A 23739-nucleotide genomic window follows, 5' to 3' on the forward strand; every position below is an offset into this window, starting at 1 on the left:
CTCTCTCTTTCTTTCTTTCTTTCTTTCTTTCTTTCTTTCTTTCTTTCTTTCTTTCTTTCTTTCTTTCTTTCTTTCTTTCTTTCTCTTCCCCAATTTCTCTCCTTAGAATAGTCTTGCTAACAGTGATGTTCAACTTACCAAAGTTCTTATACTGATTTTCCTTAATGCTTTCAAAAGTTGCTGTATTACTTTTTGAATAGCTATGTAGATGTCAGAAAAGGTAGCCATGACAAAATGTCATTAAGGTGACATAGTGTAAATTAATACAGTTAATGGAGGTGCTCACCACTGACTCATTGACCCATTATGAGCTTCTGCAGAATTAATGAACGCCAGGGCATCAATCTTTAAAAAAAAAAAGGAAGAAAAGAGATGGCAGCTTTAAAACCTTACAGTGAATCATATTAGAAAAGTGAAAACGTCTGGGCTGGATTTGATTTCACTAGGAAACCATAAAAGCATACGCTCTCTCAGCAAAATATATTAAACTGAAATGTCAGATTTGATGCAATAGGTATACAATTATGATAGTGTTAATAGTGGTCTTCTATCATACTAAGACATACTTTCAAGTCCAATTTCTCAGCAGCTTGAACTTGTCATAAGCTTATAAATTAGAAATTGTGTTTGAGGATATTTTCTTATTTTTGACAGAACGCATATAATACCATTAACTGTACCATGGGGTTTTAGTATAGCTGTTAAAATAAACTAGGAATCACATTCACAGACACAAAATGACTGTAATAATATTCATTTTGCCATTTCTTTAATACTTGGTGTCTTTTCTGTACCATTTTTCATTAGGAAATTTTAAACTACTTGGACTTTTTACTTAAAGAGAAGCTGATTAACAGAAATCTAATAATGGAAAGAAAGCAAGCAGAACAGCAGCTGTATTAAGTAGGCAAACAAGTGTCTCATGTGCCCTGTAGGAGCACACTGACAAGTAATAATAGTAGAATCTGCCCACTATGAATAATATTTAATAGTTTTCAAACATGCATTTTTGTGGGAACCAGCAGTTAGCGTAATGGCTATGTCGCTGGACTCCCACGTAGTCGACCGCGGTTCGCGTTCCAGACCAGGTGGCTTAAAACTCACACCGGGCGCGTGTGCGTGTGTGCCCAAGATCCCGAGAGGAGAATGGAGGAGAAGGGATTGCGGCGTGACCATCCTCCCGGGGGGTGATTTCTCGCTTTCTGTCTCTATGTCTCTCTCTGTCTAGCGAGTGCACACGCCCTATAGCGAAAATCTCTCCAAAAAAAAAAACATGCATTTTTGTTACCTATTTGATAGTCTTCAAAACAGTTGTATGAGATAGCAAAGCAGCCTATGAGATAGCTGTCAGTGTTCCTTACTGTTAAGGAGGTGCATGCATGTTAAGTAGCTATCCTAAGGTCACCCAGGGGCAGGTAAAAAGCAAGCCAAAACCAGCATTGAGCCTTTCAGGTATTTCCTGTGCTGTGTCCCCTGGACGAGATGCCACTTCAGTTTTGCTGCATGATCATATAACCCTATGTGGTTACTTTGACTATTTTGGAATAAATGACCAGACAAGGTATACGTTAGTCATTTATTCCTGTATAACAAACCACCCCAGAACTTGATGGCTTGAAGAAATAATAGTAACCACTTTTTCCCCTCACAGTTCTGCAGTTGGAAGGAGGCTTCTTGAGTACAGCTTGTTTCTAAACCACATGGGGTCGGCAGGGATGGCCCATCAGGTTCTGTAGGATTCCGTATGACTCTAGTCACACGTCTGATACATTCACAAGGATAGCGAGAGCAGCTCAAGGCTAAAATATCCTTTCTGTTTTTACGTGTTATTTCCAGAAAGATTGTCACTCTTTTTCATGGTGATTGGCTACCAAAAGCAAAACAAAAAACTGCAAGGCCTCTTAATTCCAAGACCTAGAAGTCACTGAGTATTATCTCCACAGCATTATATTGGTCAACGCAATTCCAGGACCAGCCCCGAAGAGGAGAAAGGGACTCTACTTCTAGATGAGATGAGTGGCCTAGTCACATTTCCAAAGGACGTGGAAGTTGGAGGGATTGTCGTGGCCATCTTTGGAAACAATATACCACAGTCCTCTCCCCAATCACAATTCACATTCCTTCCGCATCTAATATATAATCAAACTTTAGCCCCCAAATCCCCAACTAGTATTATTATCATCCTCAAAATCTAGTATCTCATGATCTGCAGTAGGTTCACATACAAAAAGGCAGTTTGCAGTTCCTAATTTGAGACCAGAGACCAAGAAGACAAGTACATTCAACCTTCATGGTACGGTAAGGACAGGTAAATTACCGACATAGACAGTCCATTCAAAATGGGGAGGATGTGGAAGGTACTTAGCAGTCACTGGTTCCTAGCAATTCTCAAATCCATATAGGCACATGATGTCAGTCTCCTGGGCTGCAGGGCAGGGACCATCTATGGATTAAAGCCCAGGTGTGCTATCTGGGCACAGCTCCCTAATCCATTGTTCCCCATGGCTCTTGATTACACTCTCTAAGATCTTGGCTTGACTTCCTCAGTCATTCCCTTCTCCTCCCCATAAGAAATAGTCCTTGTTTGCAGCTGAGTAGTTTTCTTCACATGCTCCTGAACTTACAAACATACCGGTAAGGTCTCTTTTGCCAGTTGGTACCCCAGGTTTAAAACTGTGGGCCTTGGGACCAGCAGATGGTATAATGACTACGTTGCTGGACTCCCACATAGTTGACCTTGGTTTGAGTCCTGGACCTGGAGGCTTCAAACTCACACCAGGTGCATGTGTGTGCTCCTATAGCAAACATTTCTCTGTCTCAAAAAAAAAAAGAAAAAATGTGGAGCCTTCTTGTGTGTCAAATTATAGTTCATGATTAGATAAAATGCATATGCACAAATCCTTTGAGACAAAATTCTCTCTACTTCAGCCTGTAGATTAAGATGCTGTTTATAATGCCCTTAACATTTTTAGAATCCCTCTGTGTAGCTGAATGAGTCTATAAAGATAGTGCCTTAAATATTGCTGAGCTCTCTTAAAGCATTCTTACATCCATACTTTGATTTGAGCTATTCCCTATGGCCATACTCGGCTTGTAGCATCTTGAAGCTGTTCTCGTCCTGAATCTATTTCTTTTTGAGAACCCTTAGCCATCTGCAGAGCTCATCCTAGGCCCTTGTATTCTGGAAATACTACTTCATAGCTGAGCATTTCTTCCTTAGCACATCTCTCTCTTACAGTACTCTATCCATAAACTATTGAAAGAAACCACTGTTCACTTTCAGCATTCTGCCTGGAAATCTTCTTAGCTCAGAACACACGTTTATTAGATACATTTTCTGTCCTTGAAATGATCGTAAGGGGAGATCTTGTTAAGTTTTCCATCACTGCATAACATTAGTTGCTCGTCTCCTGCTTCCAACAACTTCCTCACCCTGTCTCCAGACCACCAGCCCTCATCACTGTCCTCTTAACCTCTGCCTGTTACTGGTCCCAGAGCCAATGCCACATGTTCTAGGTGTTTCTTGCTTTAGCAGTCTGTTTCAGGCCTTCATTTCTTTTTCAGTTATTTATTAATGTATAACAAACTACCCCAAAACTTTCGGGCTTAAGCAACTGTTTACTTGTTGACAAGTATGTCATCTGAGTTAAGGCTCAACAAGGATAGTGCATCTCTGAGCCACGTGGTGAAGCTGGGGTGGCATGGCGAGGCTGGATCCCACACAGCCAACTGCACAGTTCAAGTCCCCAACCTAGTGGCTTGAAAAACATGCCAGACACGTGTGTATGCATCCCCAAAATCCTGAGAAGAGAATGGCGGAGAGGAGACTGGCATGGCCATCCCCCCGGGGGTGATTTCTTACTTTTCGCTCCTTTCTTTTTCTGTCTCTTTCCAGTGAGGGTATGTGCCTAGAGCCAAAACTAAAAAATAAGTTTTTAATATAAATTTCAATTTGTTTATAAAATTCTGTATAATCTGATTGTACATTGTAGACATAAACCAAAATCTGAAGTGCCAATAAGGTATAAAAATATATCTAATTAGTCTAACTAATATATAAGTTAGTCCATGTGGTTGATAAAAACACTCAAATTATCTGAATATTTATTCAAACACAAGCTCCAAATAACCGAGCTCTTTAATTGAATTGTAGGATACACTTTGGTACTGGATAACTCAGTAGCCTAAAAAAATAGATAGACTGATGCTTTATATCTATCTATATATGTCTTTTTTTCTTTTCTTTCTTAATTACCATTGAGCATGAGTATGAGTGCTCATTGGACAGAGACAGAGAGAGGGAAATTGAGGGATCATCCTCCAGGGGGGTGGGCACCGCACAGTGCCTTTTCTCCTCTATTCTCCTCTTGTGATTTCTAGCACACATGCACATGCACTCAGCGTGTTTTTGAAGCTGCTGGGTCCAGGACTCAGACCACGTAGTTAGCCATGTGGGATCCAGCCACTTTAACCACTGGCTGGCTCTAAAGTGATTATATTTTACATAAAGCTATGAAGTGTATTGTTTCATACATATTAATTCATTTAATCCTCACATCTTTCCTATGAGTTAATTGCTTTTATCATCACCTTTTTGCACATCAGGAAACTGATTTTTTTTTTTCCCCCAAAAGTTAAGAAACCTGCTCAAGCTAGCAAGAAGTCTCGATATAAACCCAGATCTTCCTGATTCCCATGCACATGAAGTGACACTTCCCTGGGAGCAGAGACAATCCCAAAGCTCCAGCCTCCCAGCCTCTCCTTTGTCTTTAACCACGTGGTCCTCTCAAACACCTCTGCTTTAATAAGCATAGTTTGAAAATCTGGGAATTCAGTAATTTCTTCAATGGTTTATGCTCGAAATTCAAGATACGGCAAAAGTACAGTAATACTTGATTTGTTTTTAGTTCCACAAGTATTTATGGAGTGTGTATTATGAAGGGCTTCAAAGGTTTGTGGAAAGATGGAATTAAAGTATGAGTTTATTTTGGTGCAAAAAATTGAAATCTATGCATAATTTTTCATAATAAGCTTTATGCAGAAGCTGTTTGAAGACCCCATTTCTGTCAGTCACCAGTTTTAGCATGTAAGTGGTGATGAGTGAGCAGGATAGACAGGCCCTGCCTACCTGGATTTCCATGACAGTGGGATGTGCAAGCATTAGTAATTTTTTTTTTTAGAGAAAAGAATAATTGCTACACAGTTAAAACAGAGTAAGGTCACATTAAATGACTGGGTGGAACTATGAAAAGCAGACTAGGGGCCAGGTAGTGGCCCAGCAGGAAAACAAGCTTCACAAGGCATTCCCACATGGAATGGTTCCCATTTATCTCTGGAGATTTTCCTCAGTATGCCAGGCACATGAACCCATAATCCAAGGGTGTCCAAAGGCGGGGGTGGATCAACTAGGGCATCACGGCTCAATTGGGGGTGTTGCCTGTCTCTCACATGAGATCTCTGTCTCTCTTTCTCTCTCTCATGAAAAGAAGGGAGAGAGAGAGAAAGGGAGGAAGGGAGTGGGAGAGGGAAGGAGTGGGGGAGGGAGGGAGGGAAGGAAGGACCAATGGACCTTTAGGGAAAAAAGGCAGAATAGCCAATGTGAACAGAGCCCCTGGACTTGAAGTATCTGGGTTAGAGTCCTTGCTTTACAGTATAGTATTAACAAGTTACTCGCCCTCACTTTGCCTCAGTGTTCATGTTTATAAAGTGGGGCTATCTTAGGCCAGCTGCATGGTCTGGTGGTTAAGGCACCCAGATCTCACGTTGCCAACCATGAGATGAAAGTCCTAGACTCTGAAGCCTTAAAAACATGCCAGGCATGTGTGCATATGTGCCCAAAATCTTGAAAGGAGGGAGAGATGGAGAAGGGATTGTGGTGTGACCATTCCCCATGGATGGTGTTTTCTCCTCTTCCTCTATATCTCTTTGTCTCTCTCTGATGAGCACACATGCAAATGATAATTATAATAAAAGTGGGATACCTCATGGAGTATTTGTGAAGATTAAAAAAACACATGTAAGGTACATAGAACAGTGCCAAGACATAGTAAGATACAATAAAAGTCACCCGCTCTTTTAAGATCAAATGACCAGAAATAATATCTAAGTTGATTCCCAGTGCTTGAGCACAGATACAGTAATTGTCGTCTCACTCATAACCAGTTGAATCTCAAACATGGAACTCTCTTGCTCATTCAGTTTATATTTTTAAAGCAAGCAGATTTTCTAAATAATGTAAATGTGAGTAAAAACTATATTAATATTCTATATTTAATACTAACTTTAGAAATTCCTATTTGAAACAAGATGTAAAAACAATAGGGGCTAGACAGTGATGCAGCAGTAAAACTTGTCTCTCTGCAAGGCAGTCCCACATGGGAAGGTTTCCAGTTTGAGTCTGGAGACCTCCCTGAGCACACCTGGTATGCATGTGCCTGTGATCCAGGACAGGCTGTAGGCTGCTGGGATAGAGCATGTCATCAAGATCCTGCTGGGAGTTCTTTCCCTTCCTCTCACACACGCTTTCTCAAATGAAACAAATAAGTAAATTTTAATAAAAGAAAAACTAGGGCACATGGGACCAGCAGTTGGAGTAATGGCTATGTTGCTGGACTCCCATGTAGTTGACCGTGGTTCAAGTCCCAGACCCAGTGGCTTAAATTCATGCTGGGCGCATGTGCATGCATGTCCAAGATCCTGAGAGGAGAATGGAGGAGAAGGGATTGTGGTGTGGCCATCCCCAACTGGGGGGTGATTTCTCGCTTTCCATCTCTTTGTCTCTGGCTGACTGGCTGGCGAGCGCATGCACCCTGTAGCAAAAACCTCTCAAAAAAAAACAAAAAAACAAAAAAAAAACAAACAAACAAAAAAAAACACTAGGGCCACTCTGCTGCTTCAGCTGCTTCTTAAATTTTTTTGTGCTACTACTCTTTTCTTTCCTCTTTAGGGGGACCCATACTGTTCCCAACTTGACGCTTCAGGTTCATGCAGCTTGAGTCACTGATACTGCTAATGTCTTGGGGCATGGGTGTTGCAAATAAGCTGTTCTTCAGGGATTTCTTCCTGCTTTAAAAATGTGTCCGTTTAGTATTTGTTTCCACTAATAAAAGTCTGGGAGTTTCTTCATTGCCGGGGTCCAGCCTCGGAGGACCCCGGCGCTTCATCCCTTCAGATATCAAGCCTCTCACAGCCCATACCAACATCTTTAGTTAACATCCTGATTTATGGCTACATTCTGGATGGCCAGATAAGGATGAGGCCAGAAAAAAAAAAGTCCTTATGGTTTTGTCCTACGGCCCTAATACTACTTTTCCTCTGACTGGCATCGATTAGTGCCTCCTTGAATCTTACTCCTGGAGCACTCTTGCTCCTGGAGCACTCTTCTTCCTGGAGCATTCTTCCTCCTGCCACTCTCAGTAACCAGCAGGACTGATCTTTCTCAGCCTTGCCGTTCCTCTTGGTGGAGGCCAGCTCTTAGCCCCTTCTTTCTTGGGTACTTAAATTAGAAGGAAATGCCTTACATCTCTTCTACTTCTGCAGTTTGTTAACGATTTTGCTGGCAACTTTAAAACCTAATTTTTCTGTGTTTAAATTGAACTCTTTGACACTTTTGAGCCTTTTAAACATAATTAATATGAACAATTTTTTTATGGAAAAAGTTTCCCCTCAGAAGGTGCACATTTTATTTCAGAGTTCACCCCTTTGATTTAATAAAGTTCATCAGCTCTCTTCCTGTTTTGAAGCATTCTTCCAACCATCCACACGTTCCCCAAAAGACTCGTAGTGATGTGAAAATAACTTGCTATCTTCAGTAGTTTAATATTTAATGAGCACCTGCTGCATGCAAAGGATAACACCAAGAGTTAGGAAGGATTAAACAAAATAGAAACCTCACAAACTAAGGCTCAAATTTTTGGTTTTAGTCAAACTGTTGTTAATATGAAATCTGGTGATTCTTGAGCCTTTCTGAGTCAAATTTGATAGCAATCAGTGAAATAGTATTATATTGTATACTGGTAGGTAGATTCATAATTACCATATATTTTATATGACCCTATACCACAAGAAAGAGGGAAAAATAATATATATGAAAAACATGTTAAAGTGCCAAGACAGTAGAAGATAAATTGAGATTCTTTAGGCTGTTTAAATAAAAAATAAATCTATGTTGCCATATCCATGTGGATATATACCCCTTCAGTACTCGAGGGAACATATACAGTCTCATTTTAAAGATAGGACATGAAGACGAATAAACTGATAGAAGGCAGTGAGGGAAATCCCCGACTTTCGTGGATCTGTTACCTGTAAATCACCTCCAAACCAAGCAACTGTGAGAGCTCATGTTCCTTTCCCCCTTTGAACCGTTTGAAATATTAATGCAATTCAGTATAGCATAAAGAATAGCTAGTGGGTAAATAGCAGTGGGTTTTGCCTCCTCTGTACCTTTCACTAATTTTCCATGTTTTCCCAGTGTGAAAGCAGAAGAAAACTGTATTTTATGTTAATATATTGAAATCACAAGATGATAATTATACATCTCTGAGTACAAATATCTGAGAGCAACAGTAAACTTTACTTCTCCCTCTAATCAGTGATCATACACCTTTACCAACTAATTCTTCTGGTGTCTAATGTCTACCATCCTGCTCACCCAATCCAGAAACTCAGTTCTGAATTCCAGCCCATTCTAACCACTGATTGGTACTTTTAAATTTTTATGCATCCCTAGAGAAGACCACCGAAATTTAAATTTCAGGCACTATGCTACCATTACTGATCACAAGTAATGTTTTTATGCTCTTACCATATCATTTAAAACTAATGTAACCTTCATCTTGACATTTGAAAAAAGATGGTATAGATGATGGACATAAAAACTAAGGTGACTTGTTTTCTTTTTTTCTTTTAAATTTATTTATTTTACATTCATTCACTGTATATCACTGTAGCATACAAAATGAGTTTTCCCATCCAGAATATGCTGTATATTGGCTCATCAAAAATATTACCATACATGTTATCTTCAACAAATATTTTTCCATTTGTTTCTTACATATTTTACTTTTTAAAATTTTTTTGTTCCCCCTTGGTTCCTTCCCTCTGCCATTTCCCACATTTCCCAACCTCTTCCCATACCGTCTCTAGTATCTACAGTTGCTTTCCATTTTTTTTTTTTTTTGAGAGGTTTTCGCTATAGGGCGCGTGGGCTTGCCAGACAGACAGAGAGAGGCAGAAAGACAGGAAGTGAGAAATCACCCCCCAGGGGGGATGGTCACGCCGCAATCCCTTCTCCTCCATTCTCCTCTCAGGATCTTGGGCACACACACGTGCCCGGTGTGAGTTTTAAGCCACCGGTTCCGGGACACAAACCACGGTCGACTACATGGGAGTCCAGCGACATAGCCATTACGCTAACTGCTGGTTCCCACAAAAGATCTTAATTAAACAAAATACAGCAGGTAGTGGGTTGTTTAAAGTGCTAGATTCTCAGTTTCTTTTTTTTTTTAAATGAACAAATTTTAGGATCTTAAAATCAGATCATTCCTCCTATATTAGACTTACTCTAAAGTAGCATAAACTTCATATTAAGCATTGTGCATAAAACAAAAATTGACTTGAGAGTTCAAGTTGTTCATGCCATACTTATGTGCAAGTAACACGTGTTTGCATCCACTTTATTAAGAACCTATCGTTCCAGTGGCTTGGATAAAATATTTAAAACCGATTATTATGTTGTTGTATCATCTCATCATTATGTTTAGTGGTAGGTTGAAAAATAATTTATTTGGAGGACTAGCAGATGGCATGATGGTTAGGTCACTAGACTCCCATGTAGTTAGCTGTGGTTCCAGTCCTGGACCCAGCAGCTTAAAATTTCCACAGAGAACATGCACATGCATGCCCAGGATCCCAGGAGGAGAGTGAAGGAGAAGGGATTGTGGTGTGGCCATTCCCCCTTGGGGGTGATTTCACACTTTCTGTCTCTCTGTCCCTCCAGCAAGGGTACGATCCTATAGCAAAAATCTCTCTCTTAAAAACTAATAATAAGGGACCAACAGTTGGCATAATGACTATGTCATTTAACTCCCATGTAGTTGAATGCAGTTTGAGTCCCGGACCCAGTGGCTTAAACCCATGCCTGGTGCATGTGCGTGCATGCCCAAGATCCCAAGAGGAGAATGGAGGAGAAGGGATTGCGGCATGGCCATCCCCCTAGGGGGTGATTTCTCGTTTTCTGTCTGTCTCTGTCTCTCTGGCAAGCGCACACGCCCTATAGTAAAAACCTCTCAAAAAATTAATAATAATTTATTTTGCCAAGTCAAAAAATAAAACTATGAATCTCTTCATAAAAATCGTGTGATTGCCAACATAGGCAAAAAGAAAAGTAGAAAATCTGTGTTTTTGTTTTTGTTTTTTTGCCTGAGGATACATACATACATAATAGAAAATGCACATGCATACGGCTGGCAGGTGGCATGGTGGTTAAGGAAGCTGGACTCCCACACGGCCAACTGCAGTTTGAGTGCTGGACCTGGTGACTTGCTTTCCCACTTTCCATTTCTCTCTCTCACCCTGTCCCTCTCTGATCAAATTTAAATAAATAAATAAATAAACAAATAAATAAATAAATAAAGTTAAATAAAATAATTCTAAGAAAGAAATAGAAAAGAAAAGAAGAGAAAAGAAAAGGAAAGAAAGAAAATGCACATGTATGCACCCCCAGTGCACTTAGTCACACTGAACGGTACTGGACACACACATGGGCACCTGGTGTGTTTTTCAAGTTGCCAGGCTAGGACTTGAACACTTGTCAACCATATGGGATCCAGATTTCTCTACACAGTGCATAATCACTGTCCTACAATAAGGCTGGCCTATAATATTCAGAAAGGATTTTTAAGGAATGTAGATTTGTTGATAGCTTAACATTTTTATGGCTTTTTCCATAAGGTATGTGTGTTCACTTCAGAGAGACAGTGAGTGGGAAAGAGAAATCACCTCCCCAGTGGGGATGGCCACACTTCAATCTCTTCTCCATTTTCTTCCTGGGATTTTGGGCACATACACACATGCACCCATTATGGTTGTTTTTTTTTTTTTTTTTTTTTTACAGAGTTTTTGTTTACGCTTAATTTCCTTTCTGCTACAGGGCACATGTGCTTGCCAGAAAGACAGGGAGAGACAAAGAGACAGAAAGCAAGAAATCACACCCCAAGGGGGATGGCCGTGCCGCAATCTCTTCTCCTCCATTCTCCTCGGGATCTTGGGCACGTGCCCGGCGTGAGTTTAAACCACTGGGTCTGGGACTCGAACTGCCATCGACTACATGGGAGTTCAGCGACATAGCCATTATGCTAACTACTGGTCCCTGCACCCATTATGATTTTTAACCCACCACATCCAAGACTCAAAAAGTGGTTGGCCATGTGGTTGTCCAGTGTCTTAACCACTGCACCACCTGCTGGCCCCTCTTTCTATGTTTTTCTTACTAATACTATTGCGAACTATTATTGATTTGTATAGCCATTTCTATTAATTTGTGTCAAGATAAGATTGAAAGTGGGTTCCATTTCAAAAAATTATATAATATAGACATTAAGTGTTAAGTGAACTATTCAAGAGAAATGTTTAGTCTTTCTTTCTCAGACTCTTAAATAAAGAAAATTAAATGAAAATAAAATTAAATAGTAAATCTTTGTTATAATTAAATTGTCAAATTCTATTTATAGTTTACAAGTTAGAAGTTTATAGTTTTATTCAATTGATTTTTAAAAAGTGGTAATGTGCTACATTTCTGTTTCTGACAGGAACTAATTCCAGAGTTCTACTACCTACCAGAGATGTTTGTCAACAGTAATGGTTATAATCTCGGAGTCCGAGAAGATGAAGTAGTGGTGAATGATGTTGATCTTCCTCCATGGGCAAAAAAACCCGAAGACTTCGTACGGATCAATAGGATGGTATGAGAGATTTTGTTTTTGCTTGAGAAGTCACAGAAAGTCAACATATTCTGTAGTCTCGCTTTCGTTTCTCATCATTACAAATTGCCACTTAACATCTATAAATAAAGGGTTAAAAATGTAAGGAAAGAAAAGCATTTTACTTTTGTCTTTTGGCAGCATTCCTTATTGTAAAAGTGGATTTTTCTTCCATGAAGACTAATAAAGAAATGGTAATTCAGTTATATTTGCTCCCTTAGGAGAAGGCAATCAGATGAGCATCTGTTGACTAATATAGCTTACTCTAAAGTGCTTAAAATAAATGTCCATCTCTTATTTTTTGTCTACTCACTAACTCTGCACACTTTTTTTCACTCATTCAGAATATTCAAAACAAAAACTTACATTTAGTACATATTTATATATAGGAAAATTAAACTGTAAAGTATATATTATGTAAAATACTTTAAGAGAACACCCATGTCATAAACATTCTTAGAATAAAATAAAGTTGCAGGATACCAAATTAATATCCAGAAATCTATAGCATCATTTCTATATATGAACAACAGGCAGACTGAGATAGAACTGAAAAAAGTTGTTCCATTTACCATAGCCACAAAAAGTATAAGATACTTAGGGATAAATCTAACAAAAGAAGCTAAAGACCTCCACAAGGAAGACTATGAGAAGACAAAAGAAGAAATTGAAAATGACACAAAAAGCTGGAAGGATATCCCAGGTTCCTGGATTGGAAGAATTAATATAATCAAAATGGCAATTCTACCCAAATTAATCCACATATTTAATGCAATGCCAATCAAAGTACCAGACACATTCCTCACAGATCTAGGAAAGAGAAGTCATTACTTTTTAATCTTTCTGACAGATGTCTGGATATGTGTAAGTAGACCTTTGTGTGTGGGAATTTTATAGATTTTAATATATTTTTTACTAATTTTAAGGACATTTAATATCAATGTGGTTATGGTACACAGAAATTAACCACTTTACAAAACAATCTTTCTAGTGCACAATTGTTCTTGGCCAGTTGAGGAATTATATAAATAAGATCAATGACCAAATGTATTTTAACCCTGTTTCGCCTTTTCCCAAGTTTGTCCAACTGTCTCGTAAGTCTGTTTTATTTAAATTTTACAGTGTATTTGAATAGAATCCAAACAGAGTTCATATATCTATAATCTATTTTTGTGTTTTATTGAGATATAATTTACATATCATATAATTCACCCATTTAAAGTTAAAAAAAAAAAAAGAGGTTTTGGTTTATTCACAGAATTGTATAGGCAGCACCATAATCAATTTTAGGATGTTGAATCACTCTATAAAGGAACTATACTCTTCAGAATCCCCCTCTAGTTTCTACAGTTTCTCCATTTTCTTCAACTGAGCCCCCTGTTCAACTACTACTTTCTATGTCTATAGATTTGCCTATTCTGGATATTTTATTTAAACAGAATCATACTCAATATTGTTCCTCTCCCCTGATTTTGTGCCACTGTTTTTTGGACTTCGCTAGCAATCATATGCTCCCTTCCAGTTTGTAATTATATTTTCTGTCTCTAAGAAGTATTTTACTTTTAGTACACTTAATTTAGAAAGTTGTTACTGCTCAAATAGACTTGTGTTTAAAAGCACTGTGTAACCTACAGTCCGGTTGCCCGGCTTTGAGGGCAACTGTCATTGTTATGTCAATCTGTAAACTGGCACTTTTATATATATGAAGGTATTTCATGCTCTTTAAAGAATAGATTACTTATTTAATTTACATTTTTAATCTGAAGGATTTATACTTAGATAATGCATAACCATACTTCTAATCTGAAGGATTTATACTTAGATAATGCATACCCATATTTTTAAAAAAAATATCCGTTTTTAGGATTGGTAATTAATTGCCACACTATCCTTAGTACTTGACTATTGGCTATAATATTAGTGTTGGTCTACCAAATCTACAAATGTGACTGTAGAAGCCTGCTATATGTCTATAACTCTCAGTCATGTCATTCTACTGTACCTCTAGAGCCTAGAATTGTGCCTGAAGTAGTAGGTCAGTAAATATTTGATGAGTAAGTGAATGAATGAATGAATGAAAGAATGAATAAGAGTAGTAATGTTGTTACTGCTATCAGCATCTAGTTTAATTATGTCCTAATAGTCCAACTAAATTAATACCTCACACAGGCAAGCAAAGTAACTAAAAACTGCTGGACCGAGCTCTGTGCGAATAGTAAATACCTCTTAGGTATCAGGCATCAGGCTAGACTTTTAAACATTCATAAGGTATCGACATTTTGCAAGTAAGAAATACGAGGGCCAGAATGTTCCATAATTTACTCGGGCAGTGAAACTAGTAAATGGTAGAGCCCAGATTCTAGTACAGGAAAAATTTTCACTCCCAAGCCATATTATATCCCATATGCCTAAGGCCTCTGAAATGATCTCTTCTTTATGATTTTTTTCTAGATTATTGGAGCTCTAATTTTAGACTTATGTTCACCAGTTAAGTTTCAATTTTCTTCCTTTTTAAAATTATGGAGACTGTTAATGCAGATTACTCACAGATAAACACCAAGTTCACTAAACTTAAATATGCATTACAGAAAAATAATGTAGATAACATGTTTTTGTTGTTTTTTCAATTTGCCAGAGGGTGCCATATTTACTAGAAAGAGAGGAAGAGAAAGCACCAACCATGGGCAACAGTTACATGACAATCTCTTAATCTGTCCCTCCTTTCAGGATTTTGGGCATGCATACAGACACACCCAGCATGTTTTTAAAGCTGCGAGTCCAGGACTCGAACCATGTGGTCAGCCTTGTGGGATCTATTTCTCTTAATTAACTGACCATTGGCTGGCCCAATAATTTTTAAAAATCTACTGGACATTTTACGTTTATTAATTTGCTGTTTTAGTCACCAAATTATAAATGAACTTTGGATCACACCCTGTTTGTTATTTGCAAATTATCTGTGTCTGTCCAGGGATGACCTCCTACTCCTGATTGTGACCCAATGCATGCAATTCAGTTTTCATCAGTGACCTCTCCCATTATTCCTATGATCTCAAAATAGGTTTTTATAAAATCTCTTTAGAATACCTGATTCTCTCCAATTAATCTCATATCATTTGTGTTTTAACAAAAGCATGAACAGATTCTTCATTGAAATGTATAGCCTAAGAAATGATGTAACACCATTGAGATAATATTTTTTAAATATTTATTTTAAATATTTATTTATTTAATTTTATTTATCATTTTATTTTATAAAATTTGGCTCCAGAGCCCACACACTCACCAGAGAGAGAATTGGAGGAGAGAGAGAATGTGAAAATGCAAGCTACCAGGTCCAGGACTCAAACCGTTGTCAGAAATGTGGGAGTCCATTGCCTTAATCACCACACCACCTGCTGACTCCATCTTCTTACTTACTGTTCAAACTTTTTTATATCTTATAAAATGGTGGGGAAACATTAAAACTGATACATTTTAAAATACTTATTAATTGATTAAAATAGTACAATAAACCCACTATATGTTAATATAAATAACATATATTTTAGAAAATAACTATGTTTAAAATTGTTTAGTGCTATTAGAAGAGTGAATTGTTTCACATTTTTGCATGTCTCTTTTTAAATTAATTAATTAATTAATTTTCATTTTATTTTCTTCCATACATTCAATCACATTATTATTTGTCTTACAAAAATGGATATTTCAACAGGTGAACATTTTTCCCTAGTACTATTGATAAAACTACAAAATATCTTCAACAGATTTAAATTCTAAAATATGTTTTCTCCTTTTTTCCCCATCAATTAGAAAGAGAGAGAGAGAAAGATGGATAAGTATTTTTGACATGGTCTTGTCATTGATATCATCCTCTGCCCCTGCCTCCCAGTTAGTTAGAATCACAGTCAAGCACCACTAGACCCAATAACCTGTTTTAGGTTGACCCTGGGCCTCCCATGTGACCCTATAGCCTCACACAGAAGCATCTTACCTCTTGCTCCACTACTGCTGGGTCATTCCTTCTTCTTTAAGAGAGAATAAAATACATGAATGCAAAGTTTGACTACAAAATGATATTTATAATTGCTCATAGTACTTCATAATTGTATTGCACATAAATTCAATGTAACAAATAACTTACTTTTGAGGCTAACATTGCCAGCACAAGAATGGACTTTTGTTCTTATACCATTTAACTGTTATGTCTTGCCTTTTGAAAAGCTGAAGAGCTGCTAAGCAGCTAAAGCTAAAGGATATGCTTTTTAAAAAATGCACCTCACTTTGTAGTACTCTTATAAATGCACACTCATCAGGCCAGGTGTGTACAATGCATGAGGCACTATGAGGATTGCATACAATTTGGTAGAGTTACTGTCCTTCAAAGATTTGCTTTCACGTATTCTAAAGAATTAACTTTTACACGGATTATCAAAAAACATTTTCAGAAATGAAAGGTTCATTTTTATTATAAGTAATGAGTCTACCTTGACCAACAAGGCACTGGAATTGTTCTTTGTTCCAACCAAATTCCCATTGTCTTATCGGAATTAATGACAGGTAAGACTTGCAAACCATGTCTTTACTCTGTGGAATAAAGGCCTTTACACAAAATTCTGTGAATCTGGGAAAATTAAACTGCCTGGTGTTTGTTGCCTGTGTCACCTGGAAACAGCACCAGGTTAATAAATATTTAGATCGCACTTAGAAAATGCCTATTGTATTATGAGCCAGGGAAGTGTGTATTCTGTCTTCTTCTCTTGCATTTTCCTTGAAGAGACCTACAGACAGGAGAGGGAAAGCTGCCTGTGTAGTAGCGGTAGGCTGTCCACAGCAGCCATTCCTGGTTGCTTCAGAATTCGAGCTACAGGACAAACCAGAACTGTAGTATCTGGGAGCAGTCTTAAGCACCAGGGCTGCAAAGACACCTTAGGAGATGGGGCTGTGGCTCCACAGCTGCTCCTCTCTCAATGCTTCCTGCCCTGCTTTTTTTCACCTTGAAGTTTCCTTCATGGCACTCTTTTCATAGCTTCCTGCTTGACCTTCTGGTCAGTTTTCCCAGTTACTCATGGGAAATGATCAGGCTGACCTCATGCAGAAATAAAGCAGACATCTGTGCTAAAACTAGGAAATTTAACCAATTATCTACATACATCCATTTTTTGCTGACAGGATATTTATCTGGTGACTCTTTAATGTACAAAGTGTAGGCACTAGTATATAGAACTGTTCAGATTTTAGTTTAGAAACACCATTTTTTTATATCATTTTATAACATGAAGAGTTTCTAACTTTATACTGACTGGGTAGTTTATATAGGATTTACTTATGAAATAGGTTTAGAGAAAATGTGCTCTAGTATATTTATAATTTGGACTGGGATTATCTTCAGTCATTTAAAGGAGTTCTTTGTAATGAGCCTAAAGTATAAAATGAAAATGTCATCTATCCCAAAGAAATGACATTCACTGTGGTAAAAAGCCTTCATCTCTTTGTATGGATTAGTATTCTGTATCCATGAGCATCCCCTCCTTCTTCTTTCAAGCTGTCATTAAGAAATTCAGGCAAAGAAGACAAAATAATATTATAAAAAGGGATGGGATCATTGATTATTAAATGCTCAGCTTTATTATCCCATGCCAGCAGCTGAACAGGTATGTGATGCCTTGTAGCAGCCTTTGCATGTCTACAGCCTAATTTCCTTTTCTTATTTTTTAAAGTAAAACAGTACTTACTCTATAAAAAGGGATGGGATCATTGATTATTAAATGCTCAGCTTTATTATCCCATGCCAGCAGCTGAACAGGTATGTGATGCCTTGTAGCAGCTTTTGCATGTCTAAAATCTAATTTCCTTTTCTTATTTTTTAAAGTAAAACAGTACTTACTCAGACTTCAAATAATGAATTTCTTTTAGTCCATTGTTGTTGTCATCATTAAGTTAAGGACTGTAACAAAAATAATTGGTAAGAATTGTTTATGTTTTATAAATATAGAGACAGGAAATATGTTTCACTGAAGAGCTATGAAATTCAAATTTTGGTCTCATTAGAAAATCTAGAAAAGTAACAGAGACTCTTAGTGGATATTTAAGTGAATTCTATATGCACCAAGTTTATACATCAAAACTTAAGTGTTTTAATTTATCCACACAAAGCTAGGCTGATTACGACTGACTTACTCATGAAACATTAATAAAGCATTGTGTTCACTTCTAACATGATTATAATCTGACCTCCTGACAAAGGACAGAAATAGAAAGTATCTCTGATAACATTACCCTAATGCTGGGTTCATCAATCATAATCTACTCTTTAAAAATTTGTTTAGAAGAAGGCCTTTTATGGATGTGCACTGATAATGTCATCCAACCTCAGCCTGGCAGATTCCGGGTGCTGCCGGGCCTAGTGTGGGATACTCACAGTCTGCAGGACATGCACAGGGCACTGAGGCAGAGGAAGTAGAGCCTCTGTGCGGTTTTGCTTTATCTGTATTGCATGTATTCCAAACGCTTCATATTTTAAAGAAAAAGTCTCTTTTGTGATAGGTAACAATAAGCATTTGAAGCATATTGTACTAAAAAGACACCTTGCTTAAGAAGTAATTTTAAGCAAATAGCCTAACACAATTTTTGGAAGGCTTATATAGCAATTCAAAATATTGAAGTAGATATCTGTGTTTAAGCACCTACTCTACTACCTGTTAGCCATGACAGTTTGGACAAATAAAGCACTATTATCTCTTGGTACTTTATTGTCTTCTATATTTCTAAAATTGAACATTTATTCATTCCTAAGTCTTTATTGACTACTAGCTATGAACAAGGTATTGTGGAAAACACAAAGAATAATGGGGAATGGAACCTACTCTAAATAAAGGAAGAGTAGAGAAATCCCTTCCTGCAGCTATTAAGGGCCTCTTGTGTGCTTCATGCTGCTCTGGCCTCTGGAAGGACATGACTGAGCAGTAGTGAGTGGTCCTCAGGAGCTGCAGTCTAATTAGGAGCACAGACAACCATGCCTGCCGTCCCAGACACACTGATGTCCTTTCATTCACCAGATAACTCCTGGGTGCTACAGGGGCTATTTTACATGTTCACAGCACACCATGAACAGACAAGGATCCCTGCCATCATAAGCATTTTGCCTGTTTACTCTGAGTAAAATGGAAAGTTATTGCAGTATTTTGAACAGAAGAGTGCCATGATTTTACTTATGTTATGAAAGGGTAACTCTGGCCTTGGCATTGGGAATGATCAGTAAGGGCAGAATCAGAGATCTATTAGGAACTATTGGGTTTTGTTAGAGGTGGTGGTGAATTGGAAGTGGGGAGTAATTGATTATGATATATTTTTAAGTTAGAACCTATAGTCTTTCTCTTTGACTTCCTCCCCATGACTATTTTCCCTCAGATTTCTCTAGCCTTATAGTGAAGGATGAGAGAGTTGTGATGGCTACAGCAGCAGAAGTAAATTGACTACACTTTATTAAGTGCTGCTAGGATAAGGGGTGGTGGTTAGTGCCTTTTGTCAACTTGGAGCTTTAGCAGAAAGTCTAAGCAACTGGAAAAAACAATCAACATGTTTATCTCCATTAGACTGTAGTCTTTTTGAAGATATGGAATGGTTATTTATTTATGTATGGAATGGTTATTTATTTATGTATCCTCTAAGGCTAATACTGACATGTGTTAGTGATCAGTAATCTGGAGCAGGAGAGAGAGAGACTCTGTTCACCTTGTTTATTTGTATTTCAGTGGGATGTGCTCCCAGAAATAAGAGATTTTGTCTTGTTTAGCACAGAAGGGATTAGAATACTGCAACACTGCCTGGAACATAATTGGTGCACCACGTTGGATGAATGGATGGGCAGGTGGATCGATGTGATTGGGTGGATGGGTGTTTGCATAGGAGGGTGAATGGATGGATGAATGAAGATTCCCATTGTTTGAAATCCACTTTCCTCAGATGTCTGTAAGATTCATTTTGTACTGGAGATCCTTAATTGTCACAAATTCAAGGAACCCTTCCCTAGTTACCTCCTTAAATTAGCAGTCCTCTCTCCAGCTGTGTACATACACCTAGACTTCCCATCCTGCTGTTCTGTTTTCCATTTGTTTATTTCACCACCTCTGACATACTCTATATCTTACTAACTCTCTTAGTTTCTGTCAGTCCCCTCCCACTATAATATAAACTCTTCGGCAGGGATTTTGGGTTTTTTTGTTCACCGCCATAATCCTGCGGTTATGAATAGTGTCTGGTACATACCAGATGGTTAGTCAGAATTTGTCAAATGAATGAATGAGCTTCTTCTCCAGCCTTACCCTCACTTTCTGACATTTCTTTTATCCTTCCTCTGTGACCCTCACATTTTTCCATTGCTTATTCAACATGTATATATTTATTATACATTAACTATTCAGTGATAAATTGAGTTATGGGCAATGCAAAAATAGCATCTTCAGAAGGCTTATAGTCTAATTGTGGATATATTATAGTAAAGAGGGGGAGAGGATCAAGGTTTGAAAGGCCTGAGTCAGGTAAGGTTTACACTGAATATGGTATGCTAGGAGAAGCCTTCCTTGGAAGATTTGAACTATAGAATAACAATGTGAACATGATGGCTTTGGAAGTCTGTTCCCCCAGCATGGTGCAAGATGCATTGGGTTATAGAAAATTATCAACTCTATTGTAATCACCCATATGAAAAACAGAGATAGTTGGGAAAGTTTCTGTATTATATACCCGGGAAACAATCAAGTCATGGAATAATTTAAGCCTCCAAAATAAACATTCAAAACAACCACATCATCGTTACTTAAAACAATGAGTAGTTGTTTTACAACTGACGTTGTACCTATTACAACTTCAGTTTAGTAATGAAGAAAATCTCGTATAGATACTAAGTGGCAATATAATTTTCTGATAATCTATTTGAATATTAGCAACTCTATTTAGAGCATATTTTAATACCAAAAGCAAAATTGTTTGAGGCAGTAAAAGAAAGGGATGGGACATATTTTGGCTCCACTGTAACATAAGAAAAATGAATTCAATATTGTTAAATTTAAAAATTAAGGATGAATAAATACTCTCTCTTTATAGTTAATTTCAGTAGCATTGTTTCATTTTATATAAGTTTCAGAGAGGCTTTATCTCAAACCCACTAGAGAAAGAATTCTCTACTACATAATACCCAGGGGACAAAATGGAAATTAGAATTAGATCACTATTATCCATCTAAGAGATATCCTCTCTGGTTTTCCTTCCTCTATATTTCCTTCCTTCCAGATCCCCAGGGTAGAGTTATGGATCAGAAATTGGTTTATCTAGACTTAAAGCAATTGCTTCTGCCTTTGGATATGCAAGTAGAGGGTAAAAAAAGCTATTAAGACCATTATAACACTAACAGCTTAGCAATCAAGTATATCTTTATATTTTTTATTGTAATTATTGTGCTAAAATCTTGTCTCAAAATCCAAAATGGGTTTGTGCCTGAAAGCACAGTTCTGAAAAGAACAAATAAGCACATATTATAAATTTAGTAACAGATTAATACTGTTTGTAGTACAGTAAAGAGTCTTAGTATTAGGGTTCAGCTTTACAAGGGTTGTTATACTTTAATTATGTGATAGCTAATATTCGATTTTTAAGCTGTGCATTTGATTTTGAACCATATTTAGTATTTATGTGTCCCAAAATGGATTTTCTTTTCTTTCTGCACAGTGAGTAGCAACCAAAACTCTACAAGACTTTATCTGTCAAACACCCTCCTCATTGTCATTTGGTTTTATAATAACTTACAGACAATGGGAAATTTTCATGTATGCCTATCAATATAAAGATTCTAAGTAAAATATCATCAGTGCATTAAATGTATTAAATGTATTTGAGTGTGTTGACATGCACAGCAGCTGGCTGTGTCTGTGTGTATTACATCAGGACTGAGTGGCATTTAACGCTTTAAGATCAGGCAAAAAAAAAAAAAAAAAAAAAAAAAACCAAGGATATTCCATAACACCATTGCTGTTTTTCCTAATTCTTAAAGTTGAGAACAGTTCTATAAGAACAAAATTTTAAATAGATATAACTAATGAGTTACCGTAAACAAATTCAAGACGTACAGATCAACAGCATTGATCTACATCATCAATAAACAACTATAAAATGTGATTTTTTTAAAGAGAGATTTTTGCTATAGGGCGCATGCGTTCATGAGACAGACAGAGAGGCAAAAAGTGAGAAATCTCCCTCCAGGGGTAATGGTCAGGCCACAGGCTCTTCTCCGTTCTTCTCTCAAGATTTTGCACACACACATACACCCATGTGGTGTGAGTTTGAAATGACTGGTCCAGGACTCATACTGTAGTCAACTATATGGGAGTCCAGTGACATGACTATTACACTATTTGCTGGTCCCCTAAAATAAGATTTTTTAAATGTTATAGTTGCATCAGAGTTTAAGAAGTATTTGGGAATAAACCTAGCCAAGAACAGCAATAATGAAAGTTTTATGGAAAACAGTGTTAATTTTTAACTCTAGTAAAGGAAACAGAAAATGATCTATATAAATAAAGATGTATTTGGAGACTTTGGATGGAAAAACCTAATATTAGTATTCCCAAATTAATTTATAAATTGATTGAACTCACAATTAAATTATTTTGATATATCTATTTGCCTACTATGAAAGTTATAGGGAAGAAGAAAGGCCCATAAATAGCCTAGTAAATCCTGAGGAAAGGGAAATAAATAAATTTTGTCAGATATTGAGATATGAAAGAAATAAAGACAAATAACAATAGAAATAGAAAGAGTACAGAAAGCTGGACACATACATATTATCTAGATAAACACAAGACAGACAGATACATGGGAGAAAAAGTGAAATAAAAGAAAGAAGGGATTCAAGAGAGGACAGACAGGTGAATCTTGAATTTTTTTTGTGGGGGGGAGAGATTTTCACTATAGGGCGCGTGCGCTCGCCAGACAGTCTTTCATTTCCCTCTTTCTCATTTCAGGCCCTGGAAAGTGAATTTGTTTCTTGCCAACTTCACCAGTGGATCGACCTTATATTTGGCTATAAGCAGCGAGGGCCAGAAGCTGTCCGTGCTTTGAACGTTTTTCACTACTTGACCTATGAAGGCTCTGTGAACCTGGACAGTATCACTGATCCTGTGCTCAGGGAGGTAGGTAGTTAAGTCTGGTATTGTTTCAAAGATTTCTGTCATCTCTCAAACACAGATTTGACTTTGTATCTCTTTCTATATAAATTTCCTATCAATATAACTTTTTTATAAAATATAAATTTCAGGTTCTTGACAAACGTGAAAAATTATTATATGTTGAAAATTAAGTAATGAGGCCAGCATATTGTTCTTTTACAGTTGCAGATATTTCAGTGCATTTCCACATTCCTATTTGGTTTTACATAAGAATCTAGAGTAAATGCTTAATGCATTATATGTGTTATTAATGAAGTCCAGTTGAATATTAAATGATTAATAGTTCACCGTAAAATAATCTGCCAAGGTAGGGTTCTTTTAAAAAGAAAAAATAATACTTACAACCTCCAGACAGAATACTAAAAATAATACACCAATGCAGTTATAGTATTTATTCTCATAGGTTCTCAACCTGAAATGTTTATAGCTAATAGTTGGGAATTATGTACCATAATATGTGTATAAGTATTTTTAGTGAAAATATGCACATAAAATATTTAAATCATTTCCACGTTGCACAAAATGATTTCAGA

General features: G+C 37.2%; 1 protein-coding gene across 3 annotated transcripts in view; it reads left to right on the forward strand.

Moving 5' to 3' along the window:
- Positions 1-23739, forward strand: part of NBEA (neurobeachin) — a 615556-nt gene that overhangs the window by 542898 nt on the left and 48919 nt on the right. For all 3 annotated transcript variants that reach the window (XM_014591554.2, XM_014591555.2, XM_014591556.2), the window contains 2 exons: positions 11811-11963; positions 23003-23170. In XM_014591554.2, coding sequence (XP_014447040.1) covers positions 11811-11963; positions 23003-23170 — 321 coding nt within the window. The remainder of the gene's footprint in view (positions 1-11810; positions 11964-23002; positions 23171-23739) is intronic.

Source organism: Tupaia chinensis, unplaced genomic scaffold (assembly GCF_000334495.1).
Source record: "Tupaia chinensis unplaced genomic scaffold, TupChi_1.0 Scaffold000597_1, whole genome shotgun sequence".
Lineage (NCBI taxonomy): Eukaryota > Metazoa > Chordata > Mammalia > Scandentia > Tupaiidae > Tupaia > Tupaia belangeri.